The sequence below is a fragment of the Mustela nivalis genome (assembly GCF_964662115.1).
Source record: "Mustela nivalis genome assembly, chromosome: X".
Lineage (NCBI taxonomy): Eukaryota > Metazoa > Chordata > Mammalia > Carnivora > Mustelidae > Mustela > Mustela nivalis.
In genome coordinates, this window is record NC_139040.1 from 106,558,874 (window position 1) to 106,577,688 (window position 18,815).

The 18,815-nt window shown below is 36.4% G+C and overlaps 1 protein-coding gene across 1 annotated transcript in view; it reads left to right on the plus strand.

Moving 5' to 3' along the window:
* The window catches only part of DMD (dystrophin), a 2,004,585-nt gene that overhangs the window by 1,273,580 nt on the left and 712,190 nt on the right, over window positions 1-18,815 (plus strand). Inside the window, exon 45 of the mRNA XM_082716529.1 lies at window positions 1,834-2,009. Within this exon, the coding sequence (XP_082572655.1) occupies window positions 1,834-2,009 (176 nt within the window). The remainder of the gene's footprint in view (window positions 1-1,833; window positions 2,010-18,815) is intronic.

Consider the following 18,815-nt stretch of genomic DNA (forward strand, 5'->3'; position numbering starts at 1 on the left):
ATTATCCTTCACAGCTGTGTCACACCTCTTCAGCTTGATTATATACTGCCTGAAACCTGGAAAATGGAACTTATTTCTTTGAATCTCTAAGAGGCCCAATGAGAAGTATTAATACTAATGATACTATGACAATGAGGAAATTGAATGTCTCCCTTCCTCCCCCACTTCCTTTAGTTAGACATGCGTGTGTTCCCTCAATAGATAGTTCCTGAAACCTCCCATGAGCCAGATACTGGACTAAGCGTTAAGGCCACAATCATGAATGGGATACAATCTCTGACCTCAGTGAACGTACAGTATGGTAGGAATATAGACACGTTTGATATGAATGAATGTTCCATTACTACAGAGTGTCACACACCACCCTGGTGTGAATGGATGATAAAGAGTGAGATTCAAGTAATGGTGCAAAATCAGCTAGTTGTGAGGAAATATCACATGTTTACTAGAACATATCTCATGTACATGTAAGAGAGTATGGTGAGGAAGGCTTATGACCAGTTCAATAATGCATAGTTTTATGTTCATTTGAGGCCCTCTGTCCCTGGAATAATGGCCTTGTTACCATTTTTGCTGATTGACTGAGTCTTATAACTGCTAGTTATACTACCAGAAATTCTAGTATTCAAAGTAATGTTACACAAAAGTAGTAAAAAAAATTTTCTTTATGTGGAATAAGAGTCTTAGAGAGATTTGACCCAGTGTCAGAAGGCATACATCCTTTCATTTATTTGGCAAGTATGGACTGGCATTTACTGTGTGTATGGTATTGGCTCAAAAGACCGGGAAATATAAGAATATTTGATCATGAGAATCACATCTATCAGGAGAGCGTTCTTTGTAGTGACTTTATCCTCTCAGTACATAGGGATTTGGGAGTCCTTTTGATTTAAACATGGTAGGGATCTCAAGTTCTCAGATTATTTCATTTTCTAAACTCCAGATTAAGTACTGGATTATTTTAATTGCCTCAAACACTCTGGATGATCTTTTAAAAAAAAAAAAGTAGAATGCCATTTTTATGTAATGGTAAAAAAGCATTTTTCTTTTTATTTATATTTGGTTGTAATAATCTCTTTTTAATAACACTCCTTTTCTGATATTCTTAAAATTTCATTCAGGATAGAAAGTGGAAGATATTTAATCTTGACACCATCAATGACTAATAAAAATGTTCTGGTGGCTATAGATTATTTTTAAATTTATCACTGTACCTCAGGGATTTTTTGATAGGCTGCGCCTGAAAGCAATTAATTGTTTTATGTCGTTTTATAATGCAAAATACCTTGATGGAAACAGAATTTGAAATAAATTTCCTTCTAATACAGCAATGAATTTTTGTCTAAATATCTCGAGGTTTTTTTTTGTTTTGTTTTAATACTGTGACTAACCTATGTTTGTTCTTTTTCACCTCTCCTATCAACACTCATTAAGAAATCCAAATACTTTTTTCATGTTGAAATTTTACAACACTTCATAGACTATTAAACATGGAACATCCTTGTGGGGACAAGAAATCGAATTTGCTCTTGAAAAGGTTTCCAACTAATTGATTTGTAGGACATTATAACATCGTCTAGCTGACAAGCTTTACAAATAGAAAGACCAGAGCTGAACTGAGAGGGTGCTTTTTCACTGACACATAAAAGGTGTCTTTCTGTCTTGTAGCCTTTGGATATAGGCATGTCAGTCTCATAGAGAAACTTTCACAAGGTGCTTTTTTTATTTCTTTCTCTCCTGGTAGAACCACATGTGGTAGCACATTGTTAAATCTTTTCTCAAATAAAAGGACGTAGGGCTTCATTTTTGTTGTGCCTTTTTGGTATCTTACAGGAACTCCAGGATGGCATCGGACAGCGGCAAACTGTTGTCAGGGTATTGAATGCGACTGGGGAAGAAATAATTCAACAGTCCTCAAAACCAGATGCCAGCATTCTACAGGAAAAACTAGGAAGCCTGAATCTGCGGTGGCAGGAGGTCTGCAAACAGCTGGCAGAAAGAAAAAAGAGGTAGGTAAGACAGATAAAAATAGGGATCCTAAAATTTTAGTGAAGCTATTTTAGCTGTCCTCTCAAAAAGACTCTGAAAGATTGGAACCAGAGTGAAAGGCATTAGGGGGAAGGAACCCTCAACTGTTAATCAGTAGCAATAATGAATTTGTTTTGTTTCCTGTGTACTAAAATATATAGCTGCTGCTAGTGAAATAGACAGCACTTTGCTCTTTTAAACTTTCAAGTTTTAAATACCAAGCGATTGTTCAAACAGGAATATCTTTGATATGTTTTGGTTTTAACAAACTGAGGCTCATTTATTTGAAAAAAGATGACAAAAAAGAAATTATAAGTGACTATTTTACAGGAAAGACTGCTATTCGGCTAGAATTTTCAACAGCTGTAAGTGTGACATTGATGCTCAAACCAGGAGGGTCATATTCACTTTTTAGTCCTACTACATTTGTCAGTACATGCTTGAAGAGGGACGTGGGCTGTCAATTCTAAAGGGGGGGGGGATTTTAAAAAATAAAAATAAATAAAGGGGAAAACAAAACCTCAGAAAGGTTATTGTTGAATTCAGTCATCTTTTAACTTTCCTTTGGAAGGTACTGAAAGCCCAGAATGCCAAATGTATGCTGCCACACTTGGAAGGCAAAAGATATTTTTATAAATGGGATTTTGTATTATGCTTTCAGTTGTTGATGCTAATGTTTCCTGTTCCATAAGGGAGGACTTGGCCTTTATTTACCAAATGAGACTATTGTTTTGAACAATGAAAACTCCCTTCTATTGCCAAGCTCTTGCTTCCTACCTATCATCTACATAATAGGTGGATTTTAATATTCAGAAAGCTAGGGCAACTCATTGATGAACGTCTTTGGTGAGGATGTATTAGAAAGGTTTCAGAATTAGGTCCATTGTCTTTGCCCACCTCCTCTTGGCGCCTTTGCTCCTGTTGCATTATTCAAAAAGTAGATAGAATTCATATTCCTCTACAAAAAGGATGCTTATTTGACCTATACACATACATACATATCTTGATAGAGTTTTAAAATAATAGCATCATCTAAAAACATTTTTAGTTTGAATCTTGGCTTAGAAAATAATTGTAATTTTTACAATGAAACAAGATGGGATTGGGAGGGAGACAAACCATAAGTGACTCTTAATCTCACAAAACAAACTGAGGGTTGCTGGGGGCAGGGGGGTTGGAAGAAGGGGGGTGGGGTTATGGACATTGGGGAGGGTATGTGCTTTGGTGAGTGCTGTGAAGTGTGTAAACCTGACGATTGATTCACAGACCTGTACCCCTGGGGATAAAAATATATGTTTATAAAAAATACAAAATTAAAAAAAAGAAAATAATTGTAATTTTTATACAGATAACAAAAAATAAAGATCTAAACTTTGGGGTGAAACTGCTTCCTTGGGAAAATTACACAATTTTTCCCACATTGAAATCTCTCTATTAAATACAGAACTATATCATTACTTAAATAACTAATATGTTTATACTATGAGCAGGTTTAAACCTGTATAATATCACTTCTGAACTAAAGTCAATACAGTCTAAAATGTTAACAAATGGACAAATTAAGGAAAAATGCATAGTGTGCTCTAAAAATTAATAACTTGAATTCATAAAGTAGATTAAATGGGTTGGAAGATTATTTTTTTCTTTATTACATATAAAGTACTATTTCTCATTTTTAAATATCATTGTCATATAATGTTTATTTTTTTAAGATTTTTTAAAATTTATTTGACCTAAAGATACAGAAAACACAAGTAGGCAGAGTGGCAGGCAGGGGCAGAAGGAGAGGGAGAAGCAGGCTCTCTGCTGAGCAGGGAGCCTGATGAGGGACTCAGTCCCAGGACCATGGGATCATGACCTGATCCAAAGGCAGATGCTTAACCAACTGAGCCACCCAGGCATGCTCATATAATATTTAAATAGAGCACTTCAATATTTTCTCTGATAGCAAGTTTTCAAAAATTCAGGTGAAAAAGTGATCTGGTACTGACTTCTAAATGAAAATCAGAACTTAGGAAGATAGAGCATTATGCCTGTTTCACCGAATAAGCTCTAAAACTTTAGATCTGTCTAAGTTTACAAGAAAGTGGTGTATGCTGACACTGTGGTGAAATATTATGCAAATTGTAGGTTAATTACAGCTAGGGATTTGGCTGTAATTGGTTAGAAATATTTCTCCCATTTAAACATTTTGACCTACATTAAATATTGCACTTTTGTGTTTTAAAAAGTCAAGATCAGCTTCCTTGAGAGTTTTTTTTTTAACTCAGCTTTTAAAGTTGTCTACTTCACGCTACATTTTAAAAATAAATGTTAGCATATTTAAATTTCCACTGAGATCAGTTTTGTGGCATACTTCCTCAGAATTTTTGTATCATTTAAGTTTTATGAAATGTAAAATAGTAATAAAATAGAAGTGCCTTTTCTACCAATACACTAATAGCTATTTCCAGGCATCCAGTAGCAAATAAAAGTAAAATATATATATATATATATATATATAAAGAGAGAGAGAGAAAATATATATGTGTGGGTATGTATATATATATATATATATAGAGAGAGAGAGAGAGAGAGAGAGAGAATATGTTAACAATTGTGGGAGAGCTATAATCATGAAACTGTTATTAATCAATGGCATGCCTTTACTGCCACCCAAGGAGAAGTCGGCAGGAAATAGAAGTTATTTATTGCACAGGTGAAAAATAAGGTGACTATTCAAGTTGACATCAGTATTCTCATTTTGCAATGGGCTTTAAATGCAGCTGTTGGACATATTTCATGTTTTCTAGTCCATGTACACATACAAAAGAAAGTACACAATTTAAGCAAAAAAAAAAAAGTCCGCAAAACTGTTTGGAGACTTATAGCTACATAATTTTAAACCCTTCTTTTTGAAAATCCAAGATATCAGAAATATGAGCAGAAAATTCCCAGAACAAATTCAAATAGCAGTGGACATCCATTAAGGTTAGTTTATGTTGGAAGTAAATAAATTGTAAAATGCATTCAATTAGGTATACAGTTGAAGGTAGAAAATTCGCTGTTGCCTCAATTATGTTACAGAGGAACTGGATAACATCTATAGGTTTAAGCATGACAACATAATGAATTTAATGGTGGCTTAACCACCAATGTGGTCTTTTTAAAATGAAGAAGATGCAAATGAAAGTTTATCATAATGTGTTCATTTTAATGTGTTAATAATAAACAAGCACATGTATTGCTATATCACACACAAAAAATTTTCTAGTAGTTTTATAACTGTATTTCAATACAAATGACATTTTTGAAGTTCTCAGTACTTTATATTCTGGACTTAAAAACATGATTCCGAGAAGAGTCCCAGGCTTCACCAGTTTGCCAGAGGGCTCCATGGCATAGGGAACAAAGGATCTTAACTATTTCTAGCCAGCTGTTTATCTGCCCAGACCGCATTATCATGTACTGTGGTCTCAGTCCTTTTAATGATGCCATCGCTATCTTCATGCATTCCTTTTTTCTGAAGTATTCCAGGAGATGTACCAGTTAAGGGAATGTGGGTAGTCAGGCCTTTGAGCAATGGATAGCTTAAAACACAAGGGAGGCCATTTTACTTAGAATAATTATTAGCTGATAAAAGATTGACTGGAAGAGGGCAGCAAGGTGATGAGAAATAGAATCCCTAAACTGAGGAATCACTGAATCATAATCCATAGTAATAAAAAATGATCTCAAGAATTTATCTCTCCTTTTCCCTAAGGCAAATATGGTATTGTCTCCACCATTGTAGAGATAAAGCAATTATTGTACTTACAGAGAGAAGAATAAGAGTTTTAATTTAAATGTCACGTGATTGAATACATTGCTTGAAATTTTTCTTTTCCCAGCACTGCAAATAAAAAATTATAAGTATACAGAAAAGTTGAAAAAAGTAGCATAAAAAATATCCATATACCTTCTTCTTCTAAATCCCTAGATTCAATAGTTAACATTTTGCCATTTTTGTTTTTTTTCTCCCTTTCACTACCTCCCCCATATGTTCCTTTATTTAATATAGGGAATAAAACACACACAGACACACACATACACACACACACACATTTTTTGTTGTTTTAACATATGCAAGTAAATTATAAATACCCTATGCTGCACCCCTAAATACTTCACAATGCATTTCCTTAGAATAGGATAGCTGTGCTTGTTTAACATGCTCAAGAAAATTAAACATAATACCTTATTATTTAATATCCTGCCCGTATCCAAATTGACTGAATAACTCAAGAATGCCTTTCATATCATTATTTGAGTATTTCATACCAATGTCCCTTCATGTTTTATGTAATGCATTTAGTTTTGTAGGAAAGGTAAAAACCTTTCCCCTCTACCATCTTAGCTTTAATATCTGGAGATGGCAAGTTAAATTGACAAAAGACACATTAATAGGAGAAAATGTGTACAAATTTTATTTGATGTTTATTTTTTAATGTGGCACAGGGGGCTTCAGAGGAAAGAACTGAAAATACCAAAGAAGTGCTTAAGAGCTTAAATACCATTTTAACAAAGAGCAATTAAATTGTAGGTAGGTGACAAGACAAAGGAAAGGGGTTTAGGCTTCTATGGGTGATAGATTGCAGGGTGGCAAATATATGGGGGAAACTAATGGAAGATAAGGACATTTCAGTAATAAGTAAATTCAATTCCATGCTGCTCTCTCAAGTGATAAAAAGTTGTCTCCTCTTCCTCGTCCAGAAAAGGGGTGGGGGGACACCTTCACAAGGGGAAGTGTATGCCCTGCCTTAAGGCAGAAATAGACTGGGTAGAGAGCTTTTCCTGTTTCTGCTATTTCCCAGTGGACTTCCACTCAAAATAATTCTTGTGCCCAAGTGGCATATTATGATCCCCTTCAGTTATTATGTTTCTTCAGTCTTATTTATTTATTTATTTATAAAGATTTTATTTTCATATTTTAGAGAAAGCTAGAGCAAGAGAATCTCAAGCAGACTCCATGCTGAGTGTGGAGCTCTACTCAAGTCTTGATCTCACGACCCTGAAATCATAACCTGAGCTGAAACTTAACCAACTGAGTCACCAAGGCACCCTTCTTCAGTCTCTTTTAGTGGGAAATAGCTCTTCCACATTATTTTATTTTTTTTACTGATACAGACATTTGGAAGAGTCTGGTGCAATATCCTCAGAAAAAAAAATGTCACCTTTCTGGATTCATCTCAATTTTTTTTTCCTCATTATGTCATTTAGTTTGTTCTCTATTCACTGTATTTTTCTGTAAACTGGATATTGAGACTTGAAAAGATACTAGTCAAATGTTTTTGGCAAGAACACTTCATAAGAGATGGTGTGTACTTCAAATCACATCAGGAAGTCATAAAATGAGGTGGTCCTGCTATAAATGCTGCTAAGTGTGATCACATGGTTTAGATGGTGGCCAACAAATCTTTAGTTGCAAAGTATCTTTTTTTTTTAAATTAAGAAGTCATCTAATGGCTTTAATATCCTTTGATTATCCTTCCGGAACTTACTACATTAGGGTTGCAAAATGGTAATTTTTTTTCTGAATTCTGACATGATCCTACAAGCTAATTTCCTCTATTTAAAAAGAAAAGCTTTTATTTTTCTCCTTGATAACAGTATGGGTTTATGGACTCTTACTTATTCAGTATGTTACAATAAATTATAGTTATTCTTCTTGTTGATATTCACCTTTATTAAATTTGACCAGCGGGCGCTTGTGCAAGCTTCTGGCTACAATGCCCCCTGCTCACTGTGTACTTTCCCTGCCTTAGGTTTGGAATCAACCATTTCTGCAAGGGCCTCTGATTTAAATCTTTTAGTGGGGAATGGTGTGCAGAAACCAAAATGTGGGCAGTAACCCTTTCTAAAACAATGGCTGGCATCTTTCCGGCAAGCAGTCCTAGGGGAAAATGTTTTCACGTTCCTTTCGTAAGGACACAAAAATCTCTTTCGGTTATACATCAAAGGTTCAAAAGGCTAGGTCTCTTAAAAAGCCCTTTTTGTGCAATACTCATGTAAAATCTGTACCTTCTTATTCATTTTAGTGCTTCTACTTCTGATGTTTTGAACCACAGTTTACCTGTGCATAATCTATGCTAGTTTGCCAAGCAAATTAATGGTGTAAATAAGCTAATGGGAAGCATTCCTAAATGTACTTAAGGGAAGGAATTGTTTTTTAAAGACCTTACCTCATTGTTTGCATGCAAATAGATGCTGTTAATTAGAAATGAGCCTAATTCATTAAAGTAGGCCTAGTAGGACCTCTTCTTGAAAATCTCCATTAGCAATTCATATACTGTATGCACTCTTCGTGAGACAACTGTTTTCTCTTAAGTCTTCTTTAATTTTGTCTCCTGATGAATTCAGTCTCCTCTAACCAAAATAGCCTTCTGTATAGCACCCTATTTTCTACAAAATGAAAACCAAAAATTTCAATATGACTTAGAAATCTCGTTAATAGTGTTTGTAATCTTTTCAGTGGACCCAGCATATCTATGTTAAACCAGTGCTGAAAGCCTTCTCACACATTCCCACTCAGCCCCTGGAATCTACTCAGCCCTAACTCCAGTCTACTTGCTCTGTACTTGACCTTTCCTGGTTTCTCACCACCAATTTTGATCATGGCTCTCTTTTCAGTCAGCCCCGAGTTTGCAGACTGAGTGCCCACTGGTGGAATCCAGCTTGGAAACTGCAGTTTTTACATAGGCACTGTTTTTGAAATGATTGCCAACATTTAAACATCAAGGGGCTTCAAAATTTCTAAAACAAACAAACAAGCAAGGACTCCTGTCTCCTTTTCAGAACTCAGATCTGAGGGGCATAGTTGGCTAAGCTTCTGCCTTAGGCTCAGATCATGATACCAGGGTCCTGGGATCAAGCCCCTTCTTGGGCTCTCCATTCAGCAGAAGCCTGCTTTTCCTTCTACCTTGGTCTGCCTCTCCCCCTGCTTATACGTGCAATCTCTCTTTCTCTATCTTTCTCTCTCTCAAATAAAATTTAAAAAAAAAAAGTCAAAAGAAAGAAAGATAAAACTCAGAAACTCAGATCTGGCTAATAGGCCCTCAACCCCACATTCTCTCAAAGCACAGTTCAGCTATATCTGAGTAAGAGATGTTTCAGACTTGCTCCTCAAAGTGTGGTCTCAGGACTACAGCACAGACATCACCTGGGAGTTGCTAAGAAATGCAGGATCTAATAAATCATAGCCAATATTTTAACAAGACTCCTATGTGATTGAAATGCACATCAAAGTTTGTGAATCACTGGTTTGGGCAAGCAAGCTTACTCTTCAGTTTACCACACCTGTCCCACTTCAGTTGTTTATATTAACTGCTTTCCCCATAAACATTTGCTTTATAATACTTCATATAGTCCTCATAAAATGGTAGTGGTGGTGGTGACACACTTAATATTGCCAGCTTTGGTTCCCAGTGCTTTATACAGCACATAGAATCTTCATTAACAACTCTATTCTTATATTAATCTTTACAGAAGAGCAGTTGAGACACAGACTGTTCAAGTTCTTTGCTCAAGAACAAATGACTAGCAAGTATTCGAACCAGGATATAAATGGTGACAATCTGACTCCAGCATCCTTCCTCTAGATCCAATTTTGCATAACTTATTTAGCTTTGATCCTTAGTATTCTCTAGGATATACTTCTGGTTTCTGCCCATCAACCTCTCACTTAGCAAGCCCATTGCCTTAGGTGGCTGTGCTTTGTAGCAAGGGGATAGGACATAGAATCCTTTCTGACCTAGCTTTCCAAACCCATTATCCATCATACTCATTATTTCAGCTTGTGTCCAAAGCATAAAATGACCTGAAGTTTTCTGTCCTTCACCTTTTGCCAAAACCATTTGCTTTTTGAGACTGAACTGCCTTTCTCATAATTTTCTCTCAAAATCTTACTCAAAGTAAGTACTCTTTCCTTAGTGAGTACTACCTCCTGTTCTCAAGCAGGGGCAGTCTCTTCTCTTGAGTTCTTGCTCCTTTTTATAACACATTACATTTTATGTATCCGTCATGTATCATACCCACATGTATTTCATCTTCCTTGACAAGACTGAAAGCTTCACGAGGGCCAGGCAACAGCTTGTTCTCATCTCTAGAGCCCTCAGTACCCAGCAGAAAATCTAGTACATTGTTGATAACCAAAAACAAACAAACAAATGAAAAACAAGACAAAACAAAACATTTTTCTCAGTTTAAATTCTGAGATATTTATTCACATTCAAATTAAACTAGGATTATAAATCTCTACACTTGACATTGCTACATAGGTTAAAAATAGACATACAGAGCCAGAGCCACTTTTTCAATGATTTTCATAATATTAACACTTTTTCATGGATCATCTTTAGTTCTGGAAATTGGACTAGATCAATTCTAATCTTCAGGAAGTTGGGTTGCCAATTCGTGTTTTAGGTATTCTCCTGAATTTAATACTTTTGAGAGACAAGTAACTTTAACTTCCATAGCTGTTTATATCAAAAAGAAGCTCTTTGATTCAAACTTTGTATATTTCTTTAACTCCATTTTACTATGTCACAACTAATAAATTCTCAGTGAAATAAGAAGATATTAGCCTTGAGACTGGGTATTTTATTTTCATCCAATCTATAAGCTCAAAATGTTTTACTTTGCAATCCATATCCTCAAAGAGCTATTTTTAGATTGATCAAAGAGGATCATACAGATAATATTATCCACAGGTGTCTATGGAAAACCTGGTCTCTTCCCATCTGTTATCTGATGACTCTTGAAAAGCTTTCAAGGACATTCATAATTGTCTATCAAAAGACTATGAAAAATTAGCTTCATAGTTAATCTTTTTATGTCATATTTTATTCTTGGCAACTTGGCAAATTCTAGTGAAACTGACTAGCTGGAGCCAAACATGCTGTCATATTGGCTGGTACAGACAATATCACTCTATACATACACATGTCATTGCACTTTATTCATGGCCTTCTATGAACTCTCATGGGATTGGGGAGGTAGTAGTTAGGATTGGTAATAGAGGATGATCCCTGTGATGGGCTTTGAAGGATGTCAGGAGTCAAAGAATAAATGGACGGACATGCCAGAGGGGAAAAAGTGAGGTGAGTAAAATCAGTGCAACAAGAAAATGTGGGCTATGTTGAAGGATTACATGAAGTTTAGAACAGAGAAGTAAATCTTCATTTAAATGTCATTATCCTGAGTTCATCATTCTATATGTGAAACCAACTGCCCATTTTTTATTCCAAACTTAATGCTGGATATTAATAACCTATATATGTTTTTGAAAATTTTTCAAGTATCCTTATTGGAACCATGTACCTTGCCTCTTACTACTTGAGAGTAGTATTTCTATGTGTTGTTCTCAACCTGCTTAATACAAGTTATTCTTGTTTTTGTATTTTTATTTAATTAAATATTATACAAACTAACAAAGTGGGAGTGCAAAAAGAAAGAATTATGGTTTTTATGAAAATTGTTGAATGCTTTGAAAGACTTGATAAAGATGATCGGGGAAAAAATATCCAATTAGATATATATAAGGAAATTATTTAAGTTTTGGGATAGAGGATAAAAATCACAAAAATGAGGAAGAATTTTACATTTAGATTCTTTTTAATATCTCTAAAACTTATTCTACTTTGAAGAAACCAAAACTGAAAGTCATAAATGATGAAATGTAGGAGTGGTTTATGTAAGAAAGAGAATGCAGAACTTCAGTACGTGGATCCTTACTTACTTCAGGAAAGTCTTGTACCCCACACCAAATGAGTGGTGAATGAGAGGTGAATATGTTCTAAAAGAAAATAAAATGTTTAAATATGTTTAAACAACTTTATATAATCCCTTCAATTTAACATTTTTCCCAAGACTACCTATTCCCTCATCCTAATCAAGTTTAATAAGAGGATTTCTCTTGTATGTCTAAAGGACAAAGTATTTTGTGATTTAAGCAGTCTAGATGGAGCAGGTCAGGGAAGATTTTGCATCTCAAACCTCTTCATGGACTGGGATTAGAAGGGCCTTGGAAAATTTCAAATAGTTCAGATTTGGAACCACATTGGCCCCTTTGATAGTTGAGCTCAGGGTGAAATGAAGAGGTAGATTTGGAACCACATTGGCCCCTTTGATAGTTGAGCTCAGGGTGAAATGAAGAGGTTTAGGCCGGCAGTAGGGTGACTCAAGTAGTTCTCTAGTATTTCATATTAAGAATGAAAACTGTCTGAGCTGAATAAAACTCATAAAGACCTGTCAGGTCTTAAATCTGTCAGATTTAAGATACTCAGGAGATGAAAATAAAGTGACTTAGTAATCGATTAGATGAGATGGGGATGATGAAGGGAGGCTGTAGGATAACCCTTTATCCACATTTCTGGCTTGAGGAACTGGCTGAATTGAAAGCATTAGCACGGATAAGAAATACAAGTGGGAGAATCCAGAAGGAAAGAGGGACATACATCAGACATACAGACTTTACCTTGGTATATGACAGGTTTGAGGAGCCTGTAGAACACCTAAAACAAGGTGTTCAGAGAACATGTACTTGGGTGTGTAAGTCTGAACATCAGGAAGAAGACAAAGCTGCTGAAGACACTGAGCATTTTTTTTTTCCTCAGTAGATAGAGGGTAGCAATTCCCAGTCAACTGAGTGTGATTCCTTTCTTACTCCATTGACTTATTAGCTGGTAACCAAAACAGAGTTCCCAGAGTATATACTAATAAGTGATACTGTGGAGAAGGAGTTCCGGTGTCAGGAAGTCACTGTGGCAGATGAGTACTAGATGAGTAACTAACACCCAGAGGTAATACATGTGATCTCCATGGAGCACAGACTACCCGCCTCCCTTAAGTATCCTCTGTTAGAAGGATTGGTAAACAGAATATTGGGGATATATCAGGAGACTGGATTGATTACAACACATAAGAAACCAAACTCAGAATCCCCATCATGCTGATTACAGATCAGAAATGTCAGCATGTCCCTATATACATATAGGACCCTGGTGAAAGAGAGAATGTCTACAAGCATATTTAAAGCATGGATGCAGTGTTCAGTGAAATGCAAATGGTAGATACCTAGAGAGATCGTAGGTGGAGAGACTGGAATATGAGAAACAAGCACAAACTGAAACCTGCCCCAGAAAGACTCCTTGCTTGAGATCCTGTAAATTTCCTCCCCCTTTAAGGTTATTGATGTCTAAGATTTGTCTGTTGTCCATCTGTATGGCAGCTACACCTGGAAGCCACCAGTGTCATAAAACAGGCCAGAGGGCATTTTACATGCTTTTCATTTTCCTTGTTGCTGAGGAAACTTGTATTGTCTACCATCAGAGCCTATCCTTTGAGACATAGGTCTTACTACAAGCAATCATTTCCAAAGTACTTTTTGTTAGAATTACAAAACTTCATACTGTTAAAAATGAACACAGTCCATGGGTCTGTGGATTACTTTTCTGCACAAGGGAAAACCCCAAGCCCTGAGATAAAAATGTGTTGATCACTTTGATTCCTGCCCTGGATTTAATATAATTAAAACATGCCTTCAGTATGTGTGTGACTCTATTCCCATGTTTTCTTGAACAAGGCTCTTCTATTCTATTAATTCTCAGTTATCGGCCATTAATACAAATTTAAAATGATCACAATAAGCTTTTTCTTACATTGGCTAGTGTAAGTTAAAATATTTTTCGCTACTATGATAAACATGTTTTTAAAAGTCCTTTCTAAAATGGAAAACACCATACATGTGTGAGTTGCTAATCTAAGAATTTTTCACTTTCTGTTATAATGGTGAATGTATAACTACCTCCTTATTTTTAGAAGGCCTTATCTCCTATTTCACAGGAACCTGACCCCTTTTAATTCTCCCTCCCCCCAAAACCCACAAACATATCCTTACCCTATTTCTATTGGCTTCCTACCCCTGACCAAATAAATATTTGTAGCTCCCAGGTTAAAAAATAAATTACAAATACTCCTTTCATAATGTTTTCCACCATACTTGATAGAGTATTCCTCTTTTAATTGTGCTCCTCCTTTCATCTGCCCCTTAAATCCTAGTGTTTCTGAGTGACATTTCCTCAACCCTATCCTCTTAATCTATATACTTTCCCTGGTTTTTATCCATAGCTAATCTGTGAATAACAGATTCCAGTTCTGTTTAATATAAGCAAGAATCAACTTTATGAGAAGGATAAAAAACTGCTTCCATTGCCAAAGAGAAGGCTAGAACACCAACTCCAAAATGAACAGAAAGCAAAGAATAGGCTCAGTTTCAGGAACTATATAGTCCAAATCACACCCTAGGTCTGCATGCTGTCAGAAACCACCCCACCCCTGCAGACAGGGAATAAAGAATGCAATTGCTATTTGCTATTTGCTTTTGCTATTTGAAAGAATTGGAAATGCTACCTTGGAGTTTTTTTGCTACTCATTCCAGATTCAAAAACTAAACTTCCTCCATTTGATTCCATAATGACCTTGGAATTCCACCCACATATACATAATATTCAGATTATGGGCAGCCCAAGATGAGGAAGGTCTCTTACTTCCCTTTTCCTAGCCATCATTACCATTTGGGTTCTTCTCTTTATAGTCACCTAATTCCATATATTTTCTGTTACCTGTTTTGTTTTTTTTTCTTTTTGGTCTTGGTCCCCACAACTGCCCTGATATTTTTGCCTATGCTATCAGTTATCTCCTGTAGTTAAAGCCACTGGACATATCTTAGTCCTAATGTTGGCCATTTAGCATTAACTGACCACTTTGTAATTTAGCACTTTGTCGTACTTTGCCTACCATGTTATTAATGTCATCTGATTTTATTCTTACCTTTCTACATAATTCCTCTTTTAATTGTGCTCCTCCTTTCATCTGCCCCTTAAATCCTAGTGTTTCTGAGTGACATTTCCTCAACCCTATCCTCTTAATCTATATACTTTCCCTGGTTTTTATCCATAGCTACAGATGTTAACTCTTTCTATCAGTTAGAAATCTAATCCAGAGGTACAGAAAAATATACTGCTTGAAATAGAAGTATATCCATCTCCCATATATAAAAGTACCCTGCAGCAAGGTAGGCTGGCATCATTACTCTATGATGTCAAAGACCAAGGCTCCTTGTATCTCAAAATCTGCCATCCCTTGATGAGGCTCCTGTCATCATGATCCTAGGTAACCATTAGCTCTCCAGCTATCATACATACTTTTCAGGCTGCAGTATTGGGAAGCAGAGAGAATGGGAACAACTTTACCCATTCTCTTTGTGAATGGATATGGGTGTGAATGTGAATGGGTAAAGAGTGCACAACACTTTTCCTTACATCTCATTGATGGGAACTGATTCTCATGACCATAGTCTCTGAGCTAGGCAGCTAAATATTGTACTTCTGTTACAGAGAAGAAGGGAAGAATGGATCATAGAGTATGCGGATAAGTAGTCTGTGCCACAATCACTTATTTTATTTTGGATCCTAGATTTAATATGCATCTCAATGTATAGCTCCAGATTAGGCATACAGATCTAGCCTCTAATGGGGCATTTCCTCTTCCATGTATGGAAGCCACCTCAAAAATCTTTTTTTTTTAATAATTTTTTATTTTTTATAAACATATATTTTTATCCCCAGGGGTACAGGTCTGTGAATCGCCAGGTTTACACACTTCACAGCACTCACCAAAGCACATACCCTCCCCAATGTCCATAACCCCACCCCCTTCTCCCAAACCCCCTCCCCCCAGCAACCCTCAGTTTGTTTTGTGAGATTAAGAGTCACTTATGGTTTGTCTCCCTCCCAATCCCATCTTGTTTCATTGATTCTTCTCCTACCCACTTAAGCCCCCATGTTCCATCACCACTTCCTCATATCAGGGAGATCATATGATAGTTGTCTTTCTCCGCTTGACTTATTTCGCTAAGCATGATACGCTCTAGTTCCATCCACGTTGTCGCAAATGGCAAGATTTCATTTCTTTTGATGGCTGCATAGTATTCCATTGTGTATATATACCACATCTTCTCAATCCATTCATCTGTCAATGGACATCTAGGTTCTTTCAATAGTTTGGCTATTGTGGACATTGCTGCTATAAACATTCAGGTGCACATGCCCCTTCAGATCACTATGTTTGTATCTTTAGGGTAAATACCGAGTAGTGCAATTGCTGGGTCATAGGGCAGTTCTATTTTCAACATTTTGAGGAACCTCCATGCTGTTTTCCAGAGTGGTTGCATTCCCACCAACAGTGTAGGAGGGTTCCCCTTTCTTTCTTTTTTTTTAACATATAATGTATTATTTGTTTCATGGGTATAGGTCTGTGAATCCTCAGTCTTACACAATTCACAGCACTCACCATAGCACATACCCTCCCCAATGTCCATCACCCAGCCATCACATCCCTCTGACCCCCCTCCACTCCAACAACCCTCAGTTTGTTTCCTGAGAATCATTCTATCCAACACTTAAATATATTCTGTTCTTCCACAAAATCTACTGTGAGTGGTATCACTATCTTTGTGTTTGCCCAAGCTAGAAACTTGGAAGTTATAAGAGTTAATATTGACACTAAGGAGACCCTGGGTGGCTTAGTTGGTTAAGTGTCCAACTCTTGATTTCAGCTCAGGTCATGATTTCAGGGTCATGGGGTCAAGTCCCGTGATGGGCTCTGTGCTCAGCATGGAGTCTACTTGGCCCTCTCCCTCTCCTTCAACCCCCTGCTTGCATGTGCTCTCTCAAATAAATAAACAAATAAATAAATAAAATTTGTAAAGAATATTAATGATGCTGAGTTTTGTGTTCTTATGCTACAAAATAGTGTTTAAGAATTTTACAAATATTTTCCCCTTAATCTTCACAACAACTCAGGTTTAGGTGTGTTCCTTCTCTCACCTGACTTACATGGTAAGCAATGGAGAGATAACAGTAGTATTATGTCCATTGTGAAAATTATAAAATTGCAGCTCAGAAAGGTTAAGAGTTTTTACCAAGACTGATGAAAGTTATAGCAATATTAAGAACTAAGTAATCATCAGTGATTCTAACCCCAAGCCACGCTTTCCCATTATGATCATTTTTACCTAAGTGAACAAAATAGGTCACAAGGACAGCAGTGACAAGACAAATTAATAAGTGGGGAACACCCCACTACCTTTATTACCTCTCCCTCAGCCAGTTAATGAGACTGAAGCCTGTATCTTCTCAGATTTGTGCTTCTTCCAGTATCTAGGGATAATACTATCTTTGATGTATTCATGAATTTTTAATCATGTAGAATTTGAGTAATTAGTAAAGAAAGAAAGCTAGAGAAGCCTGAGTAAAGGGAAAGTGGATAAAGAGACAAAGTTGGTCTGCAAAATAAAGGGGACAAGAGAATCCTTAAATGTGTGTTTGTTTGTGGAGTTTCAGTAATTCAAAGATTCTGAAGCAGTTGTTAGGTATAAAAGAAATGAAAAGAAATGGAAATTCTGGAATGTTCTGTAACTGTGAACATGTTGGTGCCTATTAAGGATCAAGAAATGTGAATTAAGGGGCGCCTGGGTGGCTCAGTGGGTTAAAGCCTCTGCCTTCGGCTCGGGTCATGATCTCAGTGTTCCGGGATTGAGCCCCACATCGGGCTCTCTGCTCCGCGGGGAGCCTGCTTCCTCTCCTCTCTCTGCCTGCCTCTCTGCCTACTTGTGATCTCTGCCTGTCAAATAACTAAATAAAATCTTTAAAAAAAAAAAAAAAGAAATGTGAATTAAGATTAGAATTACTGTTCCATGATCTTTTGTTGCTAGAGGTGGTTTTCATGGATGTAACTCAGTGAAGAATATCAGTCATATTTTTATTAGGATTTCATGTGCACACCAAACTCTACCTTTATGAGTCATTAGATGATTTTTGAAATGATCAGTGCCTACCCATGACAAAAATAGCTTGCTTTCTGATACGTTTGTTATTTTCTTGCCAATTAACCTTTCCACTACACAGTGGAAACTAAGTAATTGGAGTTGAGGTTGGCCAATTAAAAAGCCTTCTAACTAAATGCTGGCCAATAATCCCCTATGCTCCTACTTTTTTTTATTTCCTTTGGAAGTAAATAGCATGGTACTTATGTGTTTATATTTTTACTTTGCTTTTTTGTTTGTCTGGCAATATACTATAACTATGTGAATCTCATTTTACTCATTAGAAAAATAAGGAAAATAGTGTATATCATTTAGGGTTGCTGTAATGGTTAGCAATTGTGTGAATAAATTGGGTATTCCTGTGCCTGGCACCTGGGTAGAACCTAGAAATTAGTCTCTGGGAATAGGACTTCTGGGATAGTGAAGGGTGTAGCTTAACATATCTATGTGCCAAAAAGAAAGGAAGGAAGGAAGGAAAGAAGGAAGAAAACAGTAAAACTGGATGGAGTATTTCATCACTCCAGAAATCAAAGACTTACACATATTGGAAAGTGATTATTTATGGAAAACTATTAAACTTTGAATAAGAACAGTGGGACTCTATGGTGTTTTTGTCTGGGACTGTACCCACTGCCCACACCCAGCTTGATCAGCATAGTTGTTAAATTGAAGTAATATTACACATAAAACAGGCAGCTTCAGTTCCAGAGGGACTGATTTTATGCGGAGCCAAACAACTAAAATCCCATACCCAGAAACACAGTATCAGTAGAGATTTAGGTACCAAATGAATGAGCTAACTAGCAACTCTGCTGTCCTAAAGTTGCTGTCTTGATTACAGCAAACAGTTGACTGGACAAGTAGCCAAGCATTTGATTTTTCAGGG